At 45.1% G+C, this 23,612-nt stretch overlaps 1 protein-coding gene across 7 annotated transcripts in view; it reads right to left on the bottom strand.

Moving 5' to 3' along the window:
- Positions 1–2,772: 2,772 nt before the first annotated feature.
- The window catches only part of LOC110497924 (steroid hormone receptor ERR2), a 57,415-nt gene continuing 36,575 nt past the window's right edge, over positions 2,773–23,612 (bottom strand). For all 7 annotated transcript variants that reach the window (XM_036954878.1, XM_036954877.1, XM_036954875.1 and 4 more), the window contains 2 exons: positions 8,833–9,102; positions 2,773–5,246 (listed from right to left, as the gene is read on the bottom strand). In XM_036954878.1, coding sequence (XP_036810773.1) covers positions 5,002–5,246; positions 8,833–9,102 — 515 coding nt within the window. In that variant the 3' untranslated portion in view covers positions 2,773–5,001. The remainder of the gene's footprint in view (positions 5,247–8,832; positions 9,103–23,612) is intronic.

The raw sequence follows: 23,612 nt of genomic DNA, 5'->3' as shown, positions 1-23,612 counted from the left end.
CATAGAAAACAGCATTTAAACTCTTTACTATGAAGATCTGTGAAGTTATTTGGATTTTTACGAATTCTCTTTGAAAGACAGGGTCCTGAAAAAGGGACATTTCTTTTTTTGCCGAGTTTATGTATTCTGTCTGATCCTCTTTCTGAGTCTAATGATATTATTACTAAAAATGTGCCCTCGTCATCACAAATGTGACTTTATAAATGCACTATGATTGGCATATCCTTACACGAGTATGTACTGTGCTGAAAGAGGTCAGGTTTGTTTGGGATATTTTAAATGTACATTTAAATCCACCACAACATCATCAATAGTGTAGTGCAGGCTTCCCCAACTGGTGGCCCGTGGGTGGTTTTATTTGACTCCCCAAGTTTTTTGAGCAATTTTTAAAATAGCTTTTCATTGTTGGACAGAAAAGACTAAAGACACCAGGAAATAAGCTCCATATGACTTTAATTTAAGAAATTTGTTCCCAGGTATTCCCACACCTAATAGAGACATGATTGTATGCAAATGTAAGCAAGGTTTGAAATGATTCTTTTTTAGTCAAACATGATCTGTTTTGGCTTCTTGTGGTCAATTTGCAGTCTACAAATGATTTGTAATTATGTTCCGTCCCCCCGACCCTCCACTCCAGAAAAAAATCAGCCCGTGACTGAATCTAGTTGATGGTCCCTGGTGTAGTGGGATAATAAATGAATCACAGACTTCTGGGAGTTATTTAATTATTTCTTCCTTTACCTTTTATGAAATCAAAACATAAAGGTGACACCGATATTGGTGATTCAACAATCAGAGATATCAATGTACACTGTTGCCAAATGAAATAATTCACACCATTAATATTTATACTGTAGGAACAGGAAATTATTTTAAGTACCTGTTCCTTAATGCAAGTTTGTCATCAAGGGACCAATTCTGACACATTGATGTTAATAAAAACATGGACCCGCTTCATAACCAAAATGGGTCTCGCCCACTGATAGCCAAATCATGAAGTCAACTTTAAGCACGCTTTACCTTTACAAACAGATATATGGATGGTAAGAGACTACTGGTGACTATAATTACAAATACACTACATGACCAAAAGTATGTGGACACCTGCTCGTCGAACATCTCATTCCAATATCATGGGCATTAATGTGGAGTTGGTCCCCCCTTTGCTGCTATAACAGCCTCCACACTTCAGGGAAGGCTTTCCACTAGATGTTGGAACATTGCTGAGGGGACTTTCTTCCATTCAGCCACAAGAGAATTAGTGAGTTCGTGCACTGATGTTGGGCGATTAGACCTGGCTCGTAGTCGGCATTCCAATTCATCCCAAAGGTGATCGGTGGGGTTGAGGTCAGGGCTCTGTGTAGGCCAGTCAATTTCTTAGATACCGATCTCGACAAACCATTTCTGTAAGGACCTTGCTTTGTGCACGGGGGCATTGGCATGCTAAAACATGAAGGGCCTACTCCAAACTGTTGCCACAAATTTAGAAGCACAGGATTGTCCACAATATCATTATATGCTGTAGTGTTAGGCTTTCCCTTCACTGGAACTAAGGGGCCTACTGTAGCCCGAACCATGAAAAACAGCCCCAGACTATTATGCATTGGGGCAGGTAGCATTCTCCTGGCATCCGCCAAACCCAGAATCGTCCATTGGACTGCCAGATGGTGAAGTGTGATTCATCACTCCAGAGAATGTGTGTACACCTGTCCGGAGACCAATGGTGGCGAACTTTACACCAGTCCAGCCGACACTTGGCATTGAGCATGGTGATCTTAGGCTTGTGTGCGGCTGCTCAGCCATGGAAACCCATTTCATGAAGCTCCTGACGAACAGTTCTTGTGCTGACTTGCTTCCAGAGGCAGTTTGGAACTTGGTAGTGATTTTTATGCACTATGTGCTTCAGCACTTCGCGGTCCCATTCTGTGAGCTTGTGTGGCCTACCATTTCGCGGCTGAGCCAATGTTGCTCCTAGACGTTTCCACTTCACAATAACAGCACTTACATTTGACCGGGGCAGCTCTAGCAGGGCAGAAATGTGACTTGTTGGAAAGGTGGCATCCAATAACGGTGCCACGTTGAAAGACACTGAGCTCTTCAGTAAGGCCATTCTACTGTCAATGTTTGTTTATGGAGATTGCATGGCTGTGTGCTCAATTTTATACACCTGTCAGCAATGGGTGTGGTTGAAATAGCCAAATCCACTAATTGGAAGGGATGTCCACATACTTTTGTGTGTATAGTGTATCTTGGCAGGGGCATTTCTAGACAATAAATCTTTGATAGAAACGTGGATGGCTCATGTATATTTCAATACAGCCATGATGATGATGATACTGATGAAGAATACATCTTGAAGTCGAAAGTATCGACAATAGTGATGAGGTAGTAGTCAGCAGGACGCTGCATGCTGTACTTTATTTTGAACTGCTGTAACTCGGCAACCTACTGTATACTGTCCAGTAACCATTGGTATTGATATACTGTATATATATATATATATATATATATATTGATATACTGTATATATATATATATATATACATATACACAGTATATATACACAGTATATATACACCGTATATACTGTATAGACCCAGTTTGAATGTAAGACTTGTTATTTTCATTCTAGAGGAGCCTAAATACAACTGAAAGCATTGAAGGGAGGTGCCTGGAGTTTACGTTGCATTGTATTGGGTGTGAATTTTGGATCACTACAAAAAGCTTGTTGTAAAGTTTTTCTGCTTAACTGTCTGATCTATTTCATCTGTACTTGTCCATACAAACGCTTGTATTTTACAGTAGAGCAATGAAAATGTAGTTCTGATAGTTATTTTTGATAAGAATAATTTGTAATAATATTGAAATATTAATCCAATTGTCCAAAATCTTGGTAAAAGCATGCTTACAGCATGGTTTCAGTCAGAATTGGTCCCCGTTGTATTGCACAACAGTAAAATAGTTTAAGTTACATGGTCACCCCCTAAAGTGGAGCCTGTTAAGTAGACAGCGGCTAGTTCAAATTGGGATTATTAGGTGTTGGGGTGTGTAGTCATCCTCCATTAAGTGACCAATCAGGCTGCAGTAAAATAGGGTGCTGCAGGATTAACACTGGTCAATGATATCACAAGCAGAGTAGCAACCATCCCGTCTACAATGTCAGGGATTCCTTTGATCACAGTTTCATATTGTGACAGCACCAACATGTATCACATCACATTAACCACGTCAGTAGTATAATCATCCCCCTCCCATCACATTCTCTCCCATGCAGAACAAGAACAGCATGAGTCTACAGTACTGAACTACAGGGCCCAGCATGCACCATGGAGGTCGACCTACCTACACACTGGGAGCATGGAGGCCCTCTCGTCACTTTCCCACCGAGATCACACCTTGTTCAGACACACCATGGGACTGGTGCTACCCTTTGAAACATGCTGACACTTTATAGCCTGCATGGCTTCTCACAAGAGGAGCACCTTGGGGAGCGATTTGCTGTCTTTAAGGATGCCTGTCTGTCTCCTGGTCTGTTGAGAGGTGTTACAACACAGCTACTGTGTCAACATGGGGTCAAGCAGCGTTCCACGTGTCTACTGTACTCCTGGAGGGAGGCAGAGCTGAACAGTAGATAGCAGGCAGGCAGCTACAGCAATAACCTCCTTCTGGGTTAAAAATACCCCCAGTCAGCGTGAAGCTCTAGCTACCAACACATCACTGCACCTGCCATTCACCTCAGTTTGGCTGTAGCTCCATAAAGACAGTCCCAGCTATAAAAAGACAGGCAGCAGATGCTGGACACCTTGCTCCCTGTGTGGGAGGACTCTGCCACAGCCTTAAAGGACCCAAAATAGAGCATTTGACACATGGGCCTCTGATTGTTTGAACATGGAATCTTCTGGACTTCTGCCACTCGGCAGTAATCCTTTGATACCCCCGCCCCAAACCCACTCATCATCTTTCACCCTGCCCAGATGAGGTCATTCACTCAGTTGCCAAGAGGCAATTTCCATTGGCTTGAACAATCACCAAATGTGGGGTTTACAGAGGAGAAACGCTACAGTGCAACAGGTGAGTGGTGTGTCCATTGCCAGGACACACACTCACACTCACACACAAATGGGAGGGCATGGTCTTCTAGCGACAGACAGACAGACAGACAGACAGACAGACAGAGCAGCGTAGTGAAGCTGATGATATAGGAGGTTTAACATGACTTGTCCACGGCACGGCTCCCTTTATTGCTGAGTTACTACAGAATAAGACGACTGACTACCTGGCTATGCTAGTTTGGTTAAACATGTCATGTGACCAGTTTATCTTCTTCCTGTCTGAGACCAATCCACATCACACAGCTCACTGCTCTGAAGAGGTATATTCAAGGACATTTAGATCAGTAGAGCTCACATTTAGGTAACACTTTCTGTTCTTTCTTTCTTTTCATTTTTTTTCCAAAAAAGGAGAAAGAGAGAAAATGGCCGTCGGCTTCACCAGACATAACTGTTCACTCAGTCAATCATTATTAATAAATATATACATGTCCTGGTCAAGTCCAGGAGGTGAAACAACTGTCTAACAAGTGAGTCATAGTGGTTGACTCAACTGTATATTCTGACTAGAAATAAAACCATGTTAATTAAGAGCCTGCAATTATTCCTTCTGAAGATATAGAGAGGGGGAGATCCTTCACATACAGTATGACCACAGACCATAAACAAAACAAAATTATTACTGTACATAGTATTTCTAATATATTTTAAATTAATCTGCATCATTTTACATTTATACTTTTAACCAAGTTTTGCATTTGTTCTTCTTTATTTTTTTGTATTTTTTTTTAAATGTCTTGGGTTGGAGGGGGGGGGGGGGGGGCAAAGCGCGAGAGAGGTCAGTCACAGTCACAGGTCGGTCACAGTCTCCTGTCACAGTCAGCAGGGTGTTCCTCTCCTGTCCTGAGTCCCCTCTCTCCATGTCCTTCTGTCTGCATCACCTGCTCCTCCATCAGACCTTGGCTTCCAGCATCTCCAGGAAGAGTTTGTGCATGGGCACCTTGCCCTGAACCTTGATGCTGTAAAAGTGCTGCACGGCCTTGGTGGCAGTCTGACGCAGCAGGGGCAGGGTCATGAGCAGCTTGCCTGCCCGCCGGGGGTCCTCCTGATGCTGGCTGCTCTCATAGTCCTGCAGGGCCTCATGGAGCGCATCCTGGAGCTTCTGCACTGCCTCCACGTCCTCTATATGCATGGAGTCTGGAGAGGAGAGGGAAAGAAACGGTCAGTGAGAGGGGGCTCTTCAACATGAGTCATGTTAACATCTTCAGAGATACAATGACAACACAAACCAGTGCTTGATTTATTGCAATGTAAAATAGTTCTGTAAATAGTAACACATCAACACTTTGCAGAATACAGTGCACATTTCCAATGCAATGAGAGCTGAACGAGGCTGATGAACACAGCAGGAATTCCATTTTTGCTAAGGTAAAACATGGCTGGGTGTGTACTAGTGATCTAGTGATCAGCTATTAGACACGTTATCGGCATAATTCACACTGCGACAAGATAAACAGTAGAACGTAAAGAAAAACACAAAGCTTCATGTATTTTGTTTTGCCAGGTGGCCTTGGTTTGATTTTCGTATGGCCTTTGACCAACGAGACTGAAAATCCATATAATGCAGCAGTCTCCTGCAGCACACAATGGAATGAATAGCAGCCAACCCCCAGTGAATTAATACATATTAAACACCTCACTGTTCCAAAAGACAGCTCCGGAATAGATTGTTTTCTTATAAACACTCCATCAGGGAATTGGATGGTGTAAACTAGCTTCAATAAAGAAATAATACTTCCTTCACATTTTCATTCATTTCCTCCCTCTTCTCTCACAGACACATGTGGAACAACAAATGAGTGGAATGAAAGTAAACACTATTGTACATTTGATTAAATAATCACTGGAATGTTAGTGCTTTAGCTTGCTGGAAACCATATTTTGACTGATGATTGATCAAACGAAACAAATTATATTAACTCCAATTGAACTAGTGTAACTACATGTATGTACTGTAGGTCTACTGTAACAGTGTAACTACATGTATGTACTGTAGGTCTACTGTAACAGTGTAACTACATGTATGTACTGTAGGTCTACTGTAACAGTGTAACTACATGTATGTACTGTAGGTCTACTGTAACAGTGTAACTACATGTATGTACTGTAGGTCTACTGTAACAGTGTAACTACATGTATGTACTGTAGGTCTACTGTAACAGTGAAACTACATCAACAACAACCATGTGTACAGTATCATACTGACTCTGTAGCCCATATCCTCCCTGACCTTTCAGTCTCAGAGGAGGGTTCTCTCTCTGACTCATTGCAGTCTCTCCCTGTCTGATGTGCTGTGGTGTATTGCATTGTTCAAGGATACTCTTAAGGTATGTACAGAATGCTGTAACACTCCCTTTTCATATTCTCTCTCTCTCTCTCTCTCTCTCTCTCTCTCTCTCTCTCTCTCTCTCTCTTTCTCAAGGATGCACTGGGCTTGTGGTTAACCAGTGTCTGGCACTTATGAGACGGTGTGTCATTGCTTGACTCATATCACCTTGGCAGTGCATATTTCACCACGCGGGACAATAAAAGGCAAAACAGATTTCAGACTTCGTCCCAAATTCATTGACTGGAACAACTATATTCCCAAGACCTTGAGACATTTCTCACCCTGACGCTTTCCAATCCACAGCGGTAAAATGAAGTAGGTCGTTTTGGAAAGTGAATGAGCAGTTGAGCAGGGGGGGTGGGGGGATATGAGCAGATGGGGGGGGGGGGGGGGGGGACAGAATAGAAGAACAAAAGGGAAATTCACCAGGAAGTCAGAGAGTATCGTATCTCCTCTTTGCTTCGTACAGGATTAGTCAAAGATAAACAGCATATTAGGTAATATGTACAAGTCAATGCCCAGACAAATTATTAGCAATTAAATGCATTTGAATTACTGTGATAAAATAATACAACCAATAAACGTATCAAAAACATAAGTGAGTATATGTGTGCCATTAAACTCATCTAATGCCAAGAATGAGTGAGCAGTGGACAAAGGTCTCGGGGTGAAGTGCAGGCAAGAAGGAAGGAATGAAAGAAAGAGCTAGAGACCAGATGAGAAAGAAAAGAGAGCAATAGACAAAGAGAGAGATGGAGATATGGAGAGAGAGACAGAGAGGGAGAAGGAGTTGGAGATATGGAGAGAGAGACAGAGAGGGAGAAGGAGTTGGAGATATGGAGAGAGAGACAGAGAGGGAGAAGGAGATGGAGATATGGAGAGAGAGAGACAGAGAGAGGGAGATATGGAGCGAGAGAGACAGAGAGGAAGAAGGAGCTGGAGATATGGAGAGAGAGAGACAGAGAGAGGGAGATATGGAGCGAGAGAGACAGAGAGGGAGAAGGAGATGGAGATATGGAGCGAGAGAGACAGAGAGAGGGAGATATGGAGCGAGAGAGACAGAGAGAGGGAGATGGAGATACAGAGAGAGGCAGAGAGAGGGAGATATGGAGCGAGAGAGACAGAGAGGGGGAGATGGAGATACAGAGAGAGAGCGAGATGGAGATATGGAGAGAGAGAGAGCGAGGGAGAGCATGCAGCATGTAGGCTATGGAGGAGGGGATAGGCTTAAAAAAACTACTTTGAAGAAACAATTTCCTTGCAATCCATCAGAGAGCCCAAGTCGATCCGATTGATAAACTGCTAATTACAAAATCAATCGCTATGAATTTTCACAGCTGTCAGACAGAGGGGCTCCCGGGAGAGTGATCTCACAGAGACCTTGTTCAAACGTTCCGGACGCCTCCTCCCTACCCCGACACCCGGCCTCCCTCCCTCCCTCCCTCACCCGCACCCACCCCCCAACAAAGCTCTGTTGTCTGAAAGCAAAGCAAAGCAAAGCCCACCGTCAGCGTTTTCATTTTTCAGCCAGACAAAAGAAGAGAAAGTGTGCCCGTGGCCCAGCCAGGCATTGATCAGAGAGGGACAGGCCCTGCCTACTCAAAAGCAGCCTGTCGATACGAGTGTACCGTCTTCGCATTGGAACAAACAAGCCCCATCACTCCCTGATACTCATTCCATTCGACTTAACACATTGTATTGACAGGCCCTGTGCTCCTAATGAAATGCTAAATTTATCTCCCATGGTTGGCGTGCCCTGCAGCTACTGTTATGGAGACTTAACCATCATAAATTATGAACAGTTGTTATTATGAATAAGATAATAAGATAATATTCCAATATAACATTTGAAACAGTTTTCTACATTTGTGCAATATAAATGGAAAATGTTTTGGTTTTGGCAAATTAATGAGTGTTTAAAAATATTCCTAACAAATTTTATATTTTTGTGTCACTGGCACTATAGTAATAGTTTGTTCATTTGAAATGAACTCTAGCTCGAGATTTGATACAGTATATGACAGTTTATGAGATGAATGAAATGTGTCCTAAAATGTATAAATACTAGCTTAATTCATAAAATTACAACAAAAAGTTAAAAAGTCCAAAAAGTATTATTTTTGTCCACATGGATATATTGCTTGTGATTGCCCATTTTACAATATCATATTGTCCATAAAATACTGAAAAATCAGACTCTTCAAAACATACATTTTCAGCAAAAATACAATATTACCTTAAATAATAAATTTGATTGATTTTTAGATTGATTGTTCTCATCATATTGCATAAATAAAAAAACCTTGTAAAGAATAAAATATCCAAATATTCACCTATTATCACTGACTGCCGTCTTATTTATGCTACATACGGAGTCGGTGTATATTGTCCTACCTGAGTTGGCGAGAGCGATGGCCTTGAGGGTGACAAACTCCTCCTTCTCCACCTTCAGCTTCTTGTACTTGCGTACGAGCTGCAGGATGGACACGTAGAGGTCGAGCAGGCCCGTGAGCCGCGAGTGTTCTTCGTCCATGATGTAGTCCTCTGCATACACCAGCTCGTCCTCGTAGGGCAGCGAGCGGAACACGATGCTCAGGATCAGGATCTCCATCCAGGCGCTCTGCAGTAGACTCATCTGGTCTCCCAGCGACAGCGTGGAGAAGCCTGGGGAGACAGAGGAAAACACTCTGAGAATCTCTCACCTGCAGTTTTCTGCACTACAATGCAGACACTTAAAATATATTTGTTTGTTTGTGTGTGTGAGTGTGGGTGTTTCCAGCTCATGCTCTGCCCTCAAGATGAAATAGAAAACAGTGAAAATACTCTAATAGGCTCTTTATATTTTCTCTTTGTTGATGATCAATGCAATTATCATCGGTAAACTATTAAATGGGGTGAACTAGTTAAGGGTGAACAATTAAATGAACATTACCACCCTGATTGTTTTAATGAAAACACTATGAAGACAAACATGTACTGTCCACCTTCAAGGTCTTTCTCGTGGACAGATCTGATCAGTAACCCAAACATGAGTTCAAAGTCTCAACCCCGACTGACTAGAGTACATGCCACGGTATGTTAGCAGCAGAGGTGTTTAATTTTAAATGCACTCTGGAAGGTCCTCTCTGAAACGGTTGTCACAGCACTCCAGTGGGCTTTACTGTAAGTGAAGACAGTAAATCGGTGCAAAGGTCTTTGAGACACAAAGCCGTCTGGTCAGCCCTTGTTTCCTGTCACACTGCTATTGGTGGGATTAGCACTGAGACAGATCCTCATTGGAGGGGTCGAGGACGTGACACACACTCAGTACCACGCTGGGTGAGTTGATAAAAACACACACACAACACACTCATGCATGCTACACGCAGGCATGCATACACACTCACACTAACAGACACACACGAGTGTGTGCACACACTCACACAGCGAGGGGTCGCGTGGGTCAACACAGCCCTAAAGGCTTAAATCCTGTCCCCGTTCCTGACAAACATCAACTGGATGAGCTGAAATGGTCTGGGTCATATAAAACTATTGTCATTTCCCCCTTCAACCACACAGGCTGCTGTACATATGGATAGAATTAAACCTTTTAAAAACAACCATCCCCACAAATCCTCTGAAGATGAGGTGAGAGAATTCAGACAAATGAAAAGGAGGAAAGGGAATCTGGTTAGAAGGAACAGATAGCCATTTCATCCCCCTTTCCCCGTTCTACCATTTCCCCCGTACTACCCTTTCCTCGTACTACCCTTTCCCCGTACTACCCTTTCCCCCGTACTACCCTTTCCCCGTACTACCCTTTCCCCCGTACTACCCTTTCCCCCGTACTACCCTTTCCCCGTACTACCATTTCCCCCGTACTACCCTTTCCCCCGTACTACCCTTTCCCCGTACTACCCTTTCCCCGTACTACCCTTTCCCCCGTACTACCCTTTCCCCCGTACTACCCTTTCCCCGTACTACCCTTTCCCCCGTACTACCCTTTCCCCGTACTACCCTTTCCCCCGTACTACCCTTTCCCCCGTACTACCCTTTCCCCGTACTACCCTTTCCCCCGTTCTACCCTTTCCCCCGTTCTACCCTTTCCCCGTACTACCCTTTCCCCCGTACTACCCTTTCCCCCGTACTACCCTTTCCCGTACTACCCTTTCCCCGTTCTACCATTTCCCCCGTACTACCCTTTCCCCCGTACTACCCTTTCCCCGTACTACCCTTTCCCCCGTTCTACCCTTTCCCCCGTTCTACCCTTTCCCCCGTACTACCCTTTCCCCGTACTACCCTTTCCCCCGTACTACCCTTTCCCCCGTACTACCCTTTCCCCCGTACTACCCTTTCCCGTACTACCCTTTCCCCGTACTACCCTTTCCCCCGTACTACCCTTTCCCCGTACTACCCTTTCCCCCGTACTACCCTTTCCTCGTACTACCCTTTCCCCTTACTACCCTTTCCCCCGTACTACCCTTTCCTCGTACTACCCTTTCCCCGTACTACCCTTTCCCCGTACTACCCTTTCCCCGTACTACCCTTTCCCCCGTACTACCCTTTCCCCGTACAACCCTTTCCCCGTACTACCCTTTCCCCGTACTACCCTTTCCCCGTTCTACCCTTTCCTCGTACTACCCTTTCCCCGTACTACCCTTTCCTCGTACTACCCTTTCCCCGTACTACCCTTTCCCCGTACTACCCTTTCCCCGTACTACCCTTTCCCCCGTACTACCCTTTCCCCGTACTACCCTTTCCCCGTACTACCCTTTCCCCGTACTACCCTTTCCCCCGTACTACCCTTTCCCCGTACTACCCTTTCCCCGTACTACCCTTTCCTCGTACTACCCTTTCCCCGTACTACCCTTTCCTCGTACTACCCTTTCCCCGTACTACCCTTTCCCCGTACTACCCTTTCCCCGTACTACCCTTTCCCCCGTACTACCCTTTTCCCCTACTACTTGGAGCATCCCTCTCCTTACCTCCTGTCCTGGTCTAGCGTTCCCACGGGCGCCCCCATTCTGACAGCATATTAGCCCGTCGCCTGATTAAAATGATTGCTTTTACAAGTTTGCTGTTGCAATACTATCTGCTCCCAGGTTATTAGGAGGCGATAGATTACAGTATTGACACACACACACAGAGAGAGAGATACACTGAAGAGGGTAGAAACAGAAAGAAAAAGGTAGCGAGGGAAAGAGAGAGAAAAGGGGGTAGCGGAGAGTTTCATTTCCCTTATCGTAGTGATGACCACAGGAGGGAAGAGCTGGAGGATACATTCATTAACAGATTGCGATCGGAATGTGAGGGCCTTCACAATGTGAAGGGGAATCAATAGTTAGTCGAATGGAGGGTCTGATCAAACAGAGACAGGTGCAGGGCCCAGCACAGGCAGGGCAGGTCCACCCCACCCGGGTGACCAGGGGGTCTGTGAACCACAGACAGGACCAGCACAATACAGACACTAGCCAAAACTGCTAGGAGGCACATACTAATATAATTGTAGGAGGAAGCCATGAGTGCCTTAGTGCAGGTGCCTGTGCTACTATACATCAAAATGCATTTTAAATCCTTTTTAAAGCTCTGACGAAGGCCTTCAGGCCGATACGTAAAGCTAAATAAAGAGCAGTGTGCCGGTTTCTTAATTTTTCTCATCTTATTCAATTGTTACCATTCACCTGCAACAAAGATAGCTCAGATGAGCGAGTGCCTTTTGAATTTTAAATCCTTTGCTGTGAAATGTCCCTGTCAGCACTGGAAAAGCCGTACCGTGCCATTAGCGAGATAATCTGGACTGGCCGCAAGGAAATTGTCATGCAAGTGTAGACAAGGTACAGCCTGATTTCTGCGTCAGGTTGGCATGCAATCACAGCCTAGGCTTTGTGCACCCTTTTAATGCCAAGGAGCACTCAACCGGAACACCTTGCCCTCAATGTGACAGCACATAGAAAGCACTTGTTCTAGATTTGTACAAGAGAATGCAAAATCCCTCTGTTATACCAGACACCTCTCAGCAATATGCACACACTGAACACAGCAGCCTGCAATTACGTTTGACGCTAAAAGTCCTTGAATTGAATCCGGTGTTGTGAGATGGAGAGGAGGGGTTTTCCCCCTGCTCTGCCTCTCTTCAGGGCCTAAATTATGGCTCCAAATGGGATCTTGTGTCGTTGACTTGCCGTTTTCCACTCAATTTAATCGAGTAATGAAGTGACTTCCAGACTCCATAGGTCACACAGCGCTCTGGCCGCCATGCTGTGAAGGCAGCCCGGTTAAGTGCTGTCGGAGTGGGTGATTTCCTCTAATGAAATATCAATATTTACATCTTAATTTCCACACCACTGCCTTGGTGGGGTTTAGGAAACACGGCACAATATTGACCAAAACTTAGAGACCTGTCTGTGTGGTTGAAGGCCCTTTTCCACAAGGCTACCCTGGGTAAGTAGGCTAAAATAGCAGAGGGCAATAACAACATTTCTGAAATCTCTGTTGTTCATTTCATATACGGTATTGTGATGTTAGGGGACGATTGTGTTTTAAAGGCATCTACATTATCAATTTAAAAATGACATTACATGACAGTATATTTATTTTATCCAGTAAACACAATGGAACTTCAACACACAGTAGGTTACAGTGAATCATCTCTACTGTATCACAGTTTAACCACAATATACCTCCTCATTACATGTGGACAAGCAGTCCTCAGGAGAAATGTAATGTTGACATAGCATACTACTGTGGTCCATACTACCACACAATCACAGTCATGTGGGGGGGGGGGGGGGGGGGGGCTCTCTCGGTCCCTGCGATTTCAGAGGGAGACAGACAAACATGTGGTGGCTGTGGACAGGGAACATGCTCTCTTCCTCGCCTCTTAACCAGACACTGAAGACCATGACTGGGTTCAACAGTAGACTAATTCACTTCATGCTTCAGCTGGTTCTCTCAATGATCCCTGTCCCTGGCTAGGCACAGTATAAAATTACACCAGTTTTGTTTGTGTTTACAATAAACATAGCCACTTGAAATGGGTTCGAAAACATTGACAAGCTTGGCTGGTCTCTCTGGTTGATTTAGGCAAATCTCGAATTGGATTTCACTGCAATATTTTGTATAATACACATATGAAAGTTATAACACAGGAATAAATGTTTTCTTTGACAGATGATTTCCCTCAGCTTTTCCTGCTCTGCTCCCTGACTTACCTATACTGGATTTAAATACAACAATATCCCTGTCCAAACAGCCCTGTTGCAGTCTCTTACCTCTGTCCTCTAAGGTGAGAATCCTATACATGCACACATGTAGAAATATATTTAACTTCATCTTCGGATTCTTAGCTTGTTATTCTGGATACAACTGTAAAAAGCCAATTGGGGAGAGACAAAATCCCCATCCTCCTTATCTCCGACAGACCCCTTCACCGAGGGAGGGGAGTGAGATGGTGGCAGACCAGGCAGGCCACACCAGTGCTGGCTGCCTCTGGGTCCACCCCTCGTCAGTTTAATCAGGGTGCCATTTCATCTGCCAGAGCAGAGGACGGCCCAAAATGAAATGCTGGATATTTCTGTTGAGCGGGAGTTCATATTCTATTAATTTATTATTGTTTCCCTCTCCCCGAGGGCCATTAGCACGGGTCATAAAAAGAGAAGTAATTACGAGGCATGGTGGCCCCCTCCAGCTGCAGCCCCCTCGTATTTCATCCTCAATCAGACTACTGAACAGACAGAGAGAGCGAGAGAGAGGGATAGAGAGAGAGAGAGATGAAGCGAGGGAGGGAGACGGAAAGAGAGAGTGAAAGGGGTGGAGGGAATGAAAGAGAGAGATAGGGAGAAGATAAAGAGGAAGTGAGAGATAAGGAGAACAGAGAGGAAGAGAAACACAGAGAGATATATAGAGATACAGGGAGAGAGAGAGACAGAGAGAGAGAGAGAGAGAGAGAGAGAGAGAGAGAGAGAGAGAGAGAAAGCGATAGGGGGAAAAGAGAGAGTCATTCTCGCTAGACAGGGGCTGCTACACTATATACAGTTGAAGTCGGAAGTTTACATACATACACCTGAGACAAGTACATTTAAACTCTGTTTTTCACAATTCCTGACATTTCATCCTAGTAAAAATTCCCTGTCTTAGGTCAGTTAGGATCACTACTTTATATTAAGAATGTGAAATGTCAGAATAATAGTAGAGAGAATGATTTATTTCAGCTTTTATATCTTTCCTCACATTCCCATTGGGTCATAAATTTACATACACTCAAATAGTATTTGGTAGCATTGCCTTTAAATTGTTTAGGTAGCCTTCCACAAGCTTCCCACAATAAGTTGGGTGAATTTTGGCCCATTCCTCCTGACAGAGCTGGTGTAACTGAGTCAGGTTTGTAGGCCTCCTTGCCTCCACGCTTTTTCAGTTCTGCCCACAAATTTTCTATGGGATTGAGGTCAGAGCTTTGTGATGGCCACTCCAATACCTTGACTTTGTTGTCCTTAAGCCATTTTGCCACAACTTTGGAAGTATACTTGGAGTCATTGTTAATTTGGAAGACCCATTTGCAACCAAGCTGTAACTGATGTCTTGAGATGTTGCTTCAATATATCCATATAATTTTCCATCCTCGTGATGCCATCTATTTTGTGAAGTGCACCAGTCCCTCCTGCAGCAAAGCACCCCCACAACATGATGCTGTCACCCCCATGCTTCACGGTTGGGATGGTGTCTTCGGCTTGCAAGCTTGCCCCTTTTTTCCTCCAAAAAACCAATGGTCATTATGGCCAAACAGTTCTATTTTTGTTTCATCAGACCAGAGGACATTTCTCCAAAAATATGATCTTTGTCCCCATGTGCAGTTGCAAACCACAGTCTGGCTTTTTTATGGCGGTTGTGGAGCAGTGGCTTCTTCCTTGCTGAGTGGCCTTTCAGGTTATCTCGATATAGGACTTGTTTTCCTCTGGATATAGATACTTTTGTACCGGTTTCCTCCAGCATCTTCACAGGATCCTTTGCTGTTGTTCCGGGATTGATTTGGACTTTTCGCACCAAAGTACGCTCATCTCTAGGAGACAGAATGCGTCTTCTTCCTGAGCGGTATTACGGCTGCGTTGTTCCATGGTGTTTATACTTGCATACTATTGTTTATACAGATGAACGTGGTACCTTCAGGCATTTGGAAATTGCTCCCAGGGATGAACCAGACTTGCTCCCAGGGATCAACCAGAGGTCTACAATTTTCTCTGAGATCTTGGCTGATTTCTTTTGATTTTCCCATGATGTCAAGCAAAGAGGCACTGAGTTTGAAGGTATGCCTTGAAATACATCCACAAGTACACCTCCAATTGAGTCATGAAGCCAATTAGCCAAACAGAAGCTTCTAAAGCCATGACATCATTTTATGGAATTTTCCAAGCTGTTTAAAGGCACAGTCAACTTAGTGTATGTAAACTTCTGACCACCTGGAATTGAGAATTATAAGTGAAATAATCTGTCTGTAAACAATTGTTGGAAAAATTACTTGTGTCACGCACAAAGTAGATGTCCTAACTGACTTGCTAAAACTATAGTTTGTTAACAAGAAATTTGTGGAGTGGTTGAAAAACGAGTTTTAATGACTCCAACCTAAGTGTATGTAAACTTCCGACTTCAACTGTATATGAAGGTATGTGGACACCCCTTCAAATTAGTGGATTTGGCAATTTCAGCCACACCTGTTGCTGACAGGTGTATAAAATCGAGCACACAGCCATGCAATATCCATAAATTAACATTGGCAGTAGAATGGCCTTACTGAAGAACTGTGACTTTCAACGTGGCACCGTCATAGGAGCAACAACGGCTCAACCGTGAGTGCTGAAGCGCTTAGGCCGTAAAGAACGTCTGTCCTCAGTTGCACCACTCCCTACCGAGTTCCAAACTGCCTCTGGAAGCATCGTCAGCACAATAACTGTTCGTCAGGAGCTTCATGAAATGGGTTTCCATGGCCGAGCAGCCACATACAAGCCTAAGATCACCATGCACAATGCCAAAAGTCGGCTGAAGTGGTGTAAAGCTCGCCACCATTGGTCTCTGGAGCCGTGTAAAAGTGTTCTCTGTGGTGATGAATCACGCTTCACACAGACAAATCTGGGTTTGGCAGATGCCAGGAGAACACTACCTGCCCCAATGCATAGTGGAGGAGGAATTATGGTCTGGGGCTGTTTTTCATGAGTTGGGCTAGGCCCCTTAGTTACAGTGAAGGGAAATCTTAACTTAACTACAATGACATTCTAGACAATTCTTTGCTTCCAACTTTGTGGCAACAGTTTGGGGAAGGTCCTTTCCTGTTTCAACATGCCAATGCCCCTGTGCACAAAGCAAGGTCCATACAGAAATGGTTTGTCGAGATTGGTGTGGAAGAACTTGACTGGCCTACACAGAGCCCTGACCTCAACCCCATCAAACAACTTTGGGATGAATTGGAACACCGACTGCAAGCCAGGCGCTCCCAACAGCAGTGCCCGACGTCACTAATGCGCTTGTGGCTGAATGGAAGCAAGTCCCAGCAGCAATGTTCCAACCTCTAGTGGAAAGTCTTCCCAGAAGAGTGGAGGCTGTTATAGCAGCAAAGGGGGGACCAACTCCACATTAATGCCCATGATTTTGGAATGAGATGCTCGACTAGCAGGTGTCCACATACTTTTGGTCATGTAGTGTACAGTATATCATGGCTGGCTATCAGAAGGACAAGCGATCCCTGAATAATTTTGCCCAACGGCATTCTCACCTCAGCCAGTCAAGTGCCTGCATTCTACTTTGAGCAATACTGCCCTTAAAAGAGCCCCAGAGGTTCAGCTCATCTTATTCAGCACTGTACTAAACTGACTGCTCATCTACCTAAATCAAAGCTTTTATTTCAAAAACATTTCTCTTTTAAAACATCCCCAAATCTACTACTTTTATTTCAGAGACAGATACATTCTTATTTTTTTAAACCACATTTAGTGTTTATTGCAAGAAGCTGTAATGTGTATGATATGTGCTCCTGATCAGTTATACAGTACTGTTTTAAGGTTGATTAAATACATCTGTTTGATACAAACAGACTGGAGCAGATGCAAAGCTGTCTGGTCATTTTGGTTGGAATGTGCGTGTGCAAGCTTGTGTGTGTGTGTGTGTGTGCCAGTGTGTGTGTCCGTGTGGTTTGTGCCTGGCCATGTGTGTTTGTGCGTGTTTCTGCGTGTGTGTGTGCCAGTGTGTGTGTCCGTGTGGTTTGTGCCTGGCCATGTGTGTTTGTGCGTGTTTCTGCGTGTGTGTGTGCCAGTGTGTGTGTCCGTGTGGTTTGTGCCTGGCCATGTGTGTTTGTGCGTGTTTCTGCGTGTGTGTGTGCCAGTGTGTGTGTCCGTGTGGTTTGTGCCTGGCCATGTGTGTTTGTGCGTGTTTCTGTGTGTGTGTGCCAGTGTGTGTGTCCGTGTGGTTTGTGCCTGGCCATGTGTGTTTGTGCGTGTTTCTGCGTGTGTGTGTGCCAGTGTGTGTGTCCGTGTGGTTTGTGCCTGGCCATGTGTGTTTGTGCGTGTTTCTGCGTGTGTGTGTGCCAGTGTGTGTGTCCGTGTGGTTTGTGCCTGGCCATGTGTGTTTGTGCGTGTTTCTGCGTGTGTGTGTGCCAGTGTGTGTGTCCGTGTGGTTTGTGCCTGGCCATGTGTGTTTGTGCGTGTTTCTGCGTGTGTGTGTGTGTAAGCTGCGGCTGCTGGCCATGATTCTTCCTGAATTTACATGAAAGAGTCAGGAGGACCCAATCAATAGCTTCTTGGTAATAAATTGCTGTGCTTGACATAAATCATTTGACCTGAACCTCAGCCACACGTACAGCACACAGCTCAAGTCAGGCCGCCACAAGCCTTCACTTGTAACATATTACATAACACAATACCCAAACTACCTTGTCATAAACGCTTTTACAGATACAATTCAGTACACCTTCAATTTCAGTGGTATATCCATTTCAGTACATCTTGAATTTCAACAGTGGAAAATCTATTATTCTAGATTTGTTGTGAATCATTTTTAGATACTACTGCATTGTTAAATACTACTGCACCATTGGAGCTAGGTACACAAGCATTTCGCTATACCCGCAATAACACCTGCTAAATATGTGTATGTGATCAATACAATTTGATTTGATTTGATTGTCACATATAGCTGGATGACAGATAATTAATAGATTTCATCCTGTTTTGTGACTAAATGGTTCAGTAATCCACTTTTCAGGAGTGCCAGCTATCTCTACTTTTAAAATGAACACCAGACCATTGTCCAATTATAAGTAGCTGGGAATGGGTGATTTGACCAGCGGCCTGTGAAAGTTATGAGGTTGTATAACGTTAAATACAGTAATCCCCTTGTCTTAATCTGCACCCCCCCGACCCTGTGACCCCGGCTCGGGAGTATTTAGCCGTCTCAAGAGTCCCACAGCCCTCGTTTGGTGTTATATATCTCTGTTTAGCCCAAAGACCAGGAGGATTCTGACTTTAATCATTCACATAATTACACATCATTTATCTCTGCTGCCAACCAGCAACACGCCTTAATGAGGGAGGGACAGCTAATGCCTAGTTGACAATGTCTAAAGGCAAATCATCAGCTCTCTGAAAGACTTCCTCACTGCAAATTAGTAATACTATTGAAACCGTGCTGATGTTGAGCCTTTTGTACGTCATCTTACATCAACATTTAAAATGCATTCAGACAGATTTGATGCTTGGCTTGCCGGTAACTGCTCATTTAAAATTGTAACAATTTGTAGCATTGTAACAAAACCAAATACTCCCCCTTCTCTGTTCCTGGCAGATGCCCCTTTCCTAACCATCTCCCTCCCTGCTTCTCTCCCGCTGTCTCTCTCCCTGCTTGCCTCCCTGCCTCTCTCCCAGTCTCCCTGTCTCTGTCCTAGTCTCACTGCCTGCCTCCTTGCCTGCCTCTCTCCCTACCTGCCTCTCTCTATCCCTGCCTCTCTCTCTCCCTCCCTGCCCCTCTCTCTCTCTCCCTCCCTGCCTTGCTCTCTCCCTGCCTCACGCACTCTCACCCTCCCTGCCTGCTTCTCTCCCTACCTGTGTCTCCCTCTCTCTCCCTCCCTGCCTCTCCCTCTCTCTCCCTCCCTGCCTCTCTTTCTCTCTCCCTCCCTGCCTCTCTCTCTCTCCCTCCCTGCCTTTCTCTCTCTCCCTGCCTCTCTCTCTCTCTCTCCCTGCCTTTCTCTCCTTTCCTGCCTCTCTCCCTACCTATGTCTCTCTATCCCTGCCTCTCTCTCCCTCCCTGCCTTTCTCTCTCTCTCCCTCCCTGCCTTTCTCTCTCTCCTACCCTGCCTGCCTTTCTCTCTCTCCTACCCTGCCTCCCTGCCTCCCTCCCTCCCTCCCTGCCTGCCTCCCTACCGGTGTCTCGCTATCCCTACCTCTCTCTACCTCCCTGCCTCTCTCTCCCTCCCTGCCTCTCTCTCTCTCAGTCTCCCTCCTGGTCTCCATCCCTGCCTGGCCATCTGAAACTCCCCCCATCTCAATCTCCCAGAAACCCACTCTGCCTGCCTGTCTGCCTCCCTGGGTTCAGCATCCACCTGATTGCTCAATCTATCTTTATCTTGTGTGTTGAAGTCTACGTCAGAGGGTAAAGTGAATATACTAAGAGCTGTCTGTTGGTGTCTATATTTAATAAAGTACACTGATGAGGTGCTGATGTATTGCCCGGCAGTATTCGCACTCTATTACAAGGATATTAAGCAGCTTGAGTGGGATCAGCCCGACAACACAGTAAGTAGATTTCACAATTTAATGACAAAAAGAAAACAGGAACCCGAAGGGGGCTGTGGGAAGGAGGGGGGTGTAGGGTGCTGACACAGATACGACAACATACAAGAGGCGTGATCTCTCCTAAACATCACCGCCTTGTTCCCCGCTAACAACTAAACATAAGCTTCATGACCAACGTAGTCTGTACACTGAGCTAACAGGCTGCAATTAAATCAAGTAGATCACTAATAAATAACAACAAGAACCAGGACAATTCATTAGGTTGTTTGGGTCGAACTGCAATGCTAGACTTTGCTATTTCAAAAACGAAATCAGCCATTCTGGGTTTTATCAATTTGGAGAAAAAAATATATTGTACCATGAAATGTCTTACAAAACATACTAGGATATGTAGTGTGTTTCACCTATTGAAATACACTATCAATCATATCAGAGCAGGTTTAGGTCTGTGGACTAGAAACAAACAGCAGGAGGAGAACATCCAGCACTCAGTGAACCCACAGAATCATGCCACAGAATTCCCATCAGAAAACATTCCGACCCTGGAAGCAGAATGGGGGGTCTGACAGCAGGTGACAAACGTCTGCCTCCTCTAACAATGAGACCCTCTTATAAAAGCGGCATGCATGGCAGATTCCACATTGGGGCACGTGACATTCACACTGTGCCTGGGTTAAGTGCTGAGGGGGTAGTTTTGGAGGGGTTGGGGGTTCAGCAGCGCACCCACCCTCTGTGACCATCACCACTCTAATGAAGGGGAACACACAGGTTATAGCCATGTGGAGACTGGCAGTATACTGAGTTCGATCCTAAACCGCATGGACAGTGAAATGCAGCTGGGGTGGGTGTGTGGGGGGGCAGTGGGCAGCTATGTGTGTCAAAGTTTGTTAGCACCTTATGAGCAACAAGCCATCTGTCATCGTCCCCCTAACACTGACCTTAATGACCGGGCCCCAGCCCCAGTTAGCCCACGGCCATATTAGTCTCCTCCCTCTGCTGCTGGCTCTATCTGGAGCAGAGAGAGATGCTGGTATTCAAAGCTTCATAATGATTACTAATTAATCAAAAGTAAAGGCTGTCATTAGAGAACCTTATCCTCAGAGATGATAATAGCAAACTGTGCCAGGGAACAGCAACACCAACTTACTTCCTGATACGTAAACTCAATGTACTGACTGTACAGTCTGATTACAGTGTGTGGACTATTGACTAACAATTATTATGTCTATCTAGCTATTGTGTTAGTTAGTCCTGTGGTTGAGATCACAGGAGCCTGGTGAGGGGAGGACGACTCATAATTATGGCTGGAATGGAGTGAATGGAACGCTATTGTCACCCCTTGATCTGTTTCACCTGTCTTTGAGCTTGTCTCCACCCCCCTCCAGGTGTCGCCCATCTTACCCATTATCCCCTGTGTATTTATACCTGTGTTCTCTGTTTGTCTGTTGCCAGTTCGTTTTGTTTGTGAAACCTACCAGCGTTTGTTCCCCTGCTCCTGCCTGTATCTTGCTCCTGTTTTCTAGTCCTTCCCGATTTTGGCCGTTCTGCCTTCCCTGACCCTGAGACTGCCTGCCGTTCTGTACCTTACTGGATTATTGACCTCTGCCTGCCCTGACCCTGAGACTGCCTGCCGTTCCGTACCTTACTGGATTATTGACCCTTGCCTGCCCTGACCCTGAGACTGCCTGCCGTTCTGTACCTTACTGGATTATTGACCCCTGACCCTGAGACTGCCTGCCGTTCTGTACCTTACTGGATTATTGACCCCTGACACTGACCCTGAGACTGCCTGCTGTTCCGTACCTTACTGGATTATTGACCCCTGCCTGCCCCTGAGACTGCCTGCCGTTCCGTACCTTACTGGATTATTGACCTCTGCCTGCCCTGACCCTGAGACTGCCTGACGTTCTCTACCTTACTGGATTATTGACCCCTGCCTGCTCTGACCCTGAGACTGCCTGCCGTTCTCTACCTTACTGGATTATTGACCGCTGACCCTGAGACTGCCTGCCGTTCCGTACCTTACTGGATTATTGACCCCTGACCCTGAGACTGCCTGCCGTTCTGTACCTTACTGGATTATTGACCCCTGCCTGCCCTGACCCTGAGACTGCCTGCCGTTCTCTACCTTACTGGATTATTGACCCCTGACCCTGAGACTGCCTGCCGTTCCGTACCTTACTGGATTATTGACCCCTGACCCTGAGACTGCCTGCCGTTCTGTACCTTACTGGATTATTGACCCCTGACCCTGACCCTGAGACTGCCTGCCGTTCTGGACCCCTTGCACCCACTCTGGGTTATTGACCACTGCCTGCCTTTGACTGTCGTTTGCCTGCCCCTGTTTTAGAAATACACTTTTGTTTCTTCGACACTGTCTACATCTGGGTTTTACCTGAAACGTGATAGGTATCAACCATGTGTTTGTGTCTGATACAATTCCATCCATTTCAGCCAATACTACGAGCCTGTCCTCCCCAATTCCGGTGCCACCAGCCGTCTAGGGTTGAGATCCTCAGCTACAGTATAACTGTACAATTATACTATAATGTAGTATGGTAATGTATTTCCAGCCCATAAATTAGAGGAGAGATAACACACTAAATTGATATGGGATCTTGTGAGAGAATGATACCGTTTACGGAAGCTAATAGTACCGCTTTGCTGTTCCTTAATCATCCTCGAATTAGACTCGGTTAGATCTACTCCATGTCAAATTACAGCACTTTTAAAACACTTTTTCAAATGTTAGCCAAGAAAAGGGGCAAAGAAAAATATATTGGGAGAACTTAAGTGCCAATTTTCTTGACGTATAAATTGTTACCTTTGGAATCTGGTCATTGCCCATCTGTCAATGTCCTAATCAATGTGGCCCACTTCATAATGAACTGTTAATCTTTTTAATTCCATTGCCAAAGGCCAAAAAATCTATCAGAATGCAATCAGCAGTTTTCTCCCTCTCTTTTCCTCATAGAGAGCGTGGATGGGGGGAGAAATATGGTCCTCTGTGCTCTGTGGCTGTGCTAGACTGCCCTGAGGTGCCATTGGTGCATAGAGTATTAGTGCATGGAGTCTGGGTCAGCCAGTGAACCATCTCTGATCAGGTTCAGCCATGTACAACTCAATTATGCAGCCATTTCATGGCTGGTGTAGAGGGAATGACCTAATACAGAGCTCACCACAGGGAGAACAGGGGAGCTTTGGAGTTACAGTTTCAGTCTCCTTTTTCATTCTAATTTGACCATTTTATTACCACTTTTGGGGCAGGTAAATAATCATAAAGGTTGAAAATTAGATTATAGTCCTGACATTGTGTTATAATTTTTAGAAGTTAAAAATAGAATTTAGACTGTAATTGAAATGTATAACCCCTGAATGCAGTAAGTCGCTGTTGTTTATATTTACCTGACTCCTATGACTAGTCGT

The sequence above is a fragment of the Oncorhynchus mykiss genome, chromosome 19 (assembly GCF_013265735.2).
Source record: "Oncorhynchus mykiss isolate Arlee chromosome 19, USDA_OmykA_1.1, whole genome shotgun sequence".
NCBI lineage: Eukaryota > Metazoa > Chordata > Actinopteri > Salmoniformes > Salmonidae > Oncorhynchus > Oncorhynchus mykiss.
This window is presented reverse-complemented; position numbering and strand designations above follow the sequence as displayed.